Source organism: Prorops nasuta, unplaced genomic scaffold (assembly GCF_024137725.1).
Source record: "Prorops nasuta isolate Cenicafe-Biocafe unplaced genomic scaffold, Cenicafe_Pnas_1.2 PNAS00002, whole genome shotgun sequence".
NCBI lineage: Eukaryota > Metazoa > Arthropoda > Insecta > Hymenoptera > Bethylidae > Prorops > Prorops nasuta.
In genome coordinates, this window is record NW_027116799.1 from 6,376,465 (window position 1) to 6,383,050 (window position 6,586).

At 45.7% G+C, this 6,586-nt stretch overlaps 1 protein-coding gene across 1 annotated transcript in view; it reads right to left on the bottom strand.

The window, feature by feature from the left end:
• Positions 1-6,557, bottom strand: part of LOC136778184 (band 4.1-like protein 4) — a 51,412-nt gene extending 44,855 nt beyond the window's left edge. The window contains exons 1-3 of the mRNA XM_066734808.1: positions 6,262-6,557; positions 5,291-5,633; positions 831-1,044 (exon numbers count right to left, since the gene is read on the bottom strand). Of these exons, the coding sequence (XP_066590905.1) occupies positions 831-944 (114 nt within the window). The 5' untranslated portion in view covers positions 945-1,044; positions 5,291-5,633; positions 6,262-6,557. The remainder of the gene's footprint in view (positions 1-830; positions 1,045-5,290; positions 5,634-6,261) is intronic.
• Positions 6,558-6,586: the final 29 nt, after the last annotated feature.

Consider the following 6,586-nt stretch of genomic DNA (forward strand, 5'->3'; position numbering starts at 1 on the left):
CATTGAAATTGGTCCGAGAGTAGATGGCTCGGATCGAGAGGATTTCCGAAAAATAGGAGAGATTCGTTTGGAAAATAAAAAGTGCGGAGTACGAGGTAATAAGATCGAAACTGAAATGTGTATGTATGCAAAAAGAGGCGGTGGCATTCCACGCTGTTTTTTCAGTCGTCTCTCTCCCAGTCGCTCGTATCGAGGCAGTGGCAATGCTTGGCATCACGGAAAAGGTAACGCGAGACGCTGCTTATCAGTGGCGAGATAATTCGAAACGCGCGACGAAATAAAAGCGTCCTTTCGCGAACGAGACAAAGATACTTCGCGTGTTGAAAAATTCCTCGCTGCGTTCGAGTTACGCGTTTGAGTTTTGTTTACTCTCCCCCCTCTCCCCTCATCAGATTTCAAGATGGCTCGGAGACTCCCCACTCCCCTCGCCATTCAACACGGCCAGTAGTCACGAGTGTTTCCAAAATAGGAAACCGACGCACGGAATTGGACAGATTACACGCTGTGATTGCAGGAAATTGCACCTGCGGTTTTACCATCCACTACACGCTATTTCTCCTACTCGCCATTTCCATAACGAAATTTTAGTGCCACGGTGAGTATTTCGTATCGCCTTGGAGAGCCTGTTGAGTTTTAATGGGTCTCTGGGATTTTTTAATCAACTCCCATTAATTTCAGGCAGTGGGGAACGAACGTGAGGAAAATTCGAGTTTCGAGTAAAAATCGTAGGATTAAAATCAGGCGGAAGAATTTTTTTACGGCCGATCGTTAACATCGCAGTGGTATGTGTGTGTGTGTGTGTGTGTCGTGTAGAGTTTGCGGGGACTTACCAGGACGTCTTGGAGGAGTTCGTGCTCGTCGAGGAGGATCACCTTGCAGTGGAGGAGACGGGGCCTTCGGCTTCCGGTGGGCCTCAGTCCGGGACACAGCCACTCGACCACCATGGCTTCTCCTTTGACCGGATCTTTTCTTTTTTCCCCTCCCTCGACCCCCTTTCGTGCCTTCCTCGACTCACTCCTTCATCCGCTATCACCTTCGCGCATCCTAAAACATGCGAGAAAAACTCCTCAGTATATGCACTCACACGTGCAAACGCGGATTTGGTTTCTCAAAGCAAACAACGCCGGATTAAGTTCACGTAGGACGATCCTTCTTCGGGAACTCCTCGAAAACCCATCCTGACTAATTTACCTCCCTCCCCCCCCCCTTTACCCTCATTTTTCATCCCACTCCGATTCAATCATCTCGCTCGAAGCATCCCTTTCATTCGCTCTTGTGTTCTTCGACCCTGAAGAACTCGGTTTCATGAACGATTACAGTCTCTGGATAACGATAGTTTGTCGTTTTTTACGATTCTTCGGAATTGCTTAATCCGAATTGCGATATGAAAACGATAATTGTAGGCAATTTAATAAACGTTTTGAGTTGAGATTTTATAATATATATAGGAATACAGGAAAGAACTTGACAGCGTCAAACTTTTTCCAGTCACGTGGATTCTCCATTTGGAATAAGAATGAATTGAGCGTTAGAGGGTAAAAGAAAATAGCAAAGGTGTCGTGAAAGAAATGTATGGTTGCGTCGTTGAACGTTCGCGTTATGGCAAGGTCAAAGGGACAATTCGATGAAATCGTTAATCGACTGAGTTTCTCTCGCGTGTCTCGCGATTGGACGCTTTAAGGTAGAGGAATATAAGATAAAAGTGAGGGGGAGGGGATCCAACAGGAGGAAGAAGAAGAAGAAGAAGAAGACGTGAAAGCAAGCTTGAATTATCTAGATCCGAGCGAGTCTCGTCAAGCTGGACAGGCAAGAAGAACACATCGATTGGTCCATTCTCGCAATTGATTTCATGATTTATGATCTCGAACAGCATCTAGTTCCACTTTGTTTTTGCCACGTTCCGCAGCAATACTCCTCCCCCCCCCCCCCCCTCCCTAATATCTTCCACTAAATATTTATTCCCACTCGAACTACTTGCATTCGAACAGCTCTCTTCTTCCCCACGCCAGACCAACAACACCGATCCTCAATCATAAACTCGATCGCCTCCTTTTTGTCTTTGTTTACTTTTCTCTTCCTAGTAAAACCATCGAGCACTCGCGTGGATCGTTTTCTTAACGCTCATAGGAGCCCTCAAAATGAAATTGTTTTTATCGCGTATGATGTTCTCTCATTTGGTTTTATCGCTCGCTTTTTTTTTCGCCAGAGTAGTCGTAAGAAGGTACAGTGGTTTTCCTTTACTCTCAATTTCAAGTTGCTCTCCGAGTCGATTGGATCCGGTAAATAATGGCGAATTTCTAGAAAGGAGCTTCATACAGTTGGTTGGATTAGCGAGGAGCAGGTTAGAGAGATTGCCTAGAGGGCGCTAGACTTCATTGTGGCATGAAGAATCTTACGATCTCTCGATATTACAGTCCCCCGGTGATCGGGCCACGTCCCGCTTGGTATATAGGTATATACCCACTATTCTATCCCAGAAATTTATAACGCCGGGAGGAAGTATCTTCATAAAGCGCGCGCTCGGCGAACGCGACTCGATCGCGAAACGAGTTTATGGCTCGATCTGTTTGCCCACGACTAGTCTTATTTCTCTCTCCCTTTTCAACCTTGACAATGATTCATCAGGCACGCGCAAACATTCGCGCACAAAACTCATCGCGAATCAAAAATAATATCGCTTTCCGACCGAAGACAAATCTTCTAACCTAACTTTACCAACGCGTTGTGGTCAAAATAATCTCGAAGGAAAAATCTTTGGCAATTTCTCGTACAACCTACACACTCTTCCATCGACATTTCCCAAACGATTCGGTTCTGGCAGATGGAGGAATTAGACTGTCGTAAAGATAAATTTCGTCGAGGGGGGAGGAGGAATTTTTTACGGATGAGTTTTGTACTGCTAGATCGCGGTGGTATTGCACGTGGCATCGGAATGTTTTACGACGTTTCTCGGTAGCCGCGATCCGAGTCCCGATGTTTCTAATGTAGCAAGCACCGTAACAGTTTTGTTGGTGCGACGGCGGTGAGGAGGAGGTGGTGGGGGGGGGGGGGGGGGGGGGGAGCGGAGTATATAGGAATAGTGAAAAGAAGAGAGGGGAGAACGGGACGATGGTAGTTCGGATGAAAGTATTTTAAGTGGCGAGTTCTTTACATGCGGGTGTTACTTCACGGGTTATCCCGTAGAGAATCACGCTTGGGAAGGGGTTTAACGGTAAACACAATGAGATGCGTTACGTTAATTGCGAGAGAGAGAGAGAGAGAGAGAGAGAGAAGAAAAGAAAAGAATGGCGATTTAAACATATACACATTGGCTATTTTATTCGCTATACGACTTTTGCTATATCGTAGCACCGTGGACTTGGCAGGAGTTTCCTTTGCAGATGGGGTTAACGGTACTCGACTCGGTTGCTCGACTATTGCCTCGAGGATGCTAAAAAGTGTCGTACGACCATATATCAGGGGTGGTAAAAGTTTCTACGCGGTCGATGAATCGTCGAGAGAATGAATGGCTCGTTCCTCGCATTCTCGGCAGAAGTTTTGAATACCGAATCAGAGAGGTTAAGAGAGAGAGAGAGAGGGAGAGTAGAAGGAGAGAAAGAGAGACTATAGCTAGCGCGCGTGTGCTTGATGGGCAACGGTGAGGAGGAGAGACGGAGAAAGAGAATTTAATTCTCGGTACACCAGAGCAAAGACCAATCGTCGCTATACTTTCGCGTTTTGTTTATCAACCGTTCCACGAATATACGGAAAATACGTAGTAATAGATCATTCGGGGAAAAGTGTGAGAAATTAATTCTCTCCACTACGAGGAAAAGTATAGGATATCGAACAAACTGTGAAAACGTTGAGAATCGTAACCATCGCGCGCTATAGATGATCCGACGCTAACGGTTCTCCTTCAAAACTCAACTGGCGGAATTGTAAGAGGAAGATGAAGAACGAGAATGCAATATCGCGGGAGAGATGTATGGAATGATGGAAATCGTTGATGAACAAGCGCGAATAATCGGGATTAACGCGACCAGATTACGCAATAATAATAATCAGCGATAAATCAAAGCCACGAATGAAACTTCACTTTAATTAATAAAACTATAAATTTTTATCGTTGTGTTATTATGATTATCTTGTGGAACGTATATAACGAGCGGAAGAAGGGTGAAAACGGAATGGAATCGAGTTTGACGGAGAATCGCGTGGTGGGTGTTTGACGCGAGCGAACGAGGGAAGCGATAGGGTGTCCTTGCTTTTGTTTAAAATTGTCCGCTGATTGTGCCGAACTGGCGCAAGTGGCATTGAACCCAAGTGCGCGAGAGAGTAAACGCGCTGTGAAAACAGGTTTCCAATCCAGAATCTCTGAATCTGTCTCCAGATAATAGAAACTGATGGACCTTAATAAATTACAACATTTAACTCACATAGCAGAACTAATTGCCGCGTCTTGCCTCTCCCACTTATAAATTAAGCCAACGCGCATTTTATATTCCTCCGCCACGCACGATGGATCTCTTTCTCTCGGAGGAAGAAAAAGTCTCGGCGATATTATGCCCCATCCGCGTCTTAAAACTTGGATTAAAAGCATCGCGTCTCGCTGCACAACGAATATCAAGGGGCTTCGTGCAATTTTTTAATTAAAACCATTTATCTCTGCTTTGTTTCCTTCGTCGTTGGTCCTCCTCCTGTCTTTTCAAAGACGCTCCGCTGTGATTCTTAGTCATCTCCTGCGTGTGAGATGCTCCTCGACGCTGGCCAAACACGATTTTTCTCGAATCGAGGAAAGATCGGCTCTAGAGGAGTATCAGGTATGACGGTTTTTGGAGAAGACGTGGATGGAACGCTCCTGCCACCTCTTTTTCTACAATAGACAATGGATGGAAGGTTGCAATTACGCGAGGCGAGCCATCGCTCCTTTACCGTGACGCTAAGGGCAAATGAAGAATCGTGCATCGGACGTACGCGCGACTTTTTGCGCGAACCGGATCAAATGAGAGCTCCCAGGACAGATGCGGATGAAACCGGAAACTGTCTCTACCTTATCAGAAAATCGCCTTGATCCTACTTCCAAGACTTCCAACCAACAGGCTCTCCCGTCGCTTTCAATTAAACTCGCTAATTTCTCAAATAAACATTCTCGTCGTGCCTGTCAATTTTAACGCAGCAGCTACAAAACAATATTGTGATTTTTAATAGGGATTCGAGTAGCCGCACGAGAGTCGAGATCGAGCGCGGTAAGAAAATTGATAAGAGTCGCGAGAAAAAGAAAAAGTTGCAACGAATCGGTATTACGTACCTCGGACGGTTCTGGATGAGCTATTGTGCGCGTTGTTGACTCTCGGGGATGGAGGAACCAATATCACATGACACTCTGTTTTCGTTCGCTGGCGAATCACCTGGCAGTGCGCACCTGCGAGGATTCACTGATCGCGAATGCTCCAAGTTAAACGCGCCAACTGACTCTCGGCCGGGCCTCGTGTTTCCTCGCTGACATGTCAGGTGGGTCACGTTTTCACCCCAGTCCGCTACAGCGCCACCGTCAACCTCTCACCTTACTCCATTGAAAATTCCAAAACGAAGACACTTCCGTCGCCAAGAATCGCCACTTTCGACCGATCGGTGCAAATTTCCATGCGAAACTGCAAGAATCAACCTTCCTTCTTTTAGTGCCCTCCTGCGTCAGCTGTATCTCCCTCTCTTCCTCTCGCTCTCCCCCTCAAATACACACACATACACACACCCTCTCGCTCTCTCAACCGTTCCACCCCAATCACTTCCGATTTTAACCCCTCTCGACCATAACGCTAACCGGTGAAGAGACCACGTGATACTGACCACCGAAGAGTACCAGCAACTTTTTACTAATAAAAGAAATCTCGCGATGACACTTTTAAGAGATTCTCGCCAACTCGATGATCCGAAAGTGATCTACTTTGTACGAGATGAGTGAAATTATAACTTGTCCCCGGTGAGATTTCATTAGTAAAAGTATCACTGCTCTCTACCAATTAGCGAGACGAAATAATTTTTTAATGAAGCACTCGAAGATTCGGAGAAACTGTGCCTCGTGTATTTTTTAATTATTGTTTTTCAAAGTAATATTATAGGTAGTGTCAATGTCACTGGGAGAGGTACGGGGGAAAAATTGTGAAAGGATGGAAAAATTGAGGTGAAAAAGAAAGTGATAAATTATTGTGTTTACGCGGAGTACGATCAGTAGCACTTGGTCTAAGGTAGAAGAAGAAAAATTGGAGAGTAAAAATTTACCATGGAAAAATGCGGGAAAATTCGAGTAAAAGTTGAGAGAGCGGAGCGCACGGGTCTAAATCGCAGCTTGGCTCGGATCAGACTGAGCCGAGTGAAGCGAAGGATTCAGATATGTCTTTACCTCGTCCGCCTTCCTTTCCTTTCTTTTCCTTTCCTTCGCCTTTCCTTCGTTCTCCGTCTCGCTCGCACGTCCGAACGCCTCATACTGTTCACTCTGTTAATCGTGATAGTATGGCCAGTGACGTAGAAACTACGCACAACCCTCAACCAAGTAACATCCAACAAAAATCACGTTTCCTAGCTCCACTCCCCCACTCTATTCCTC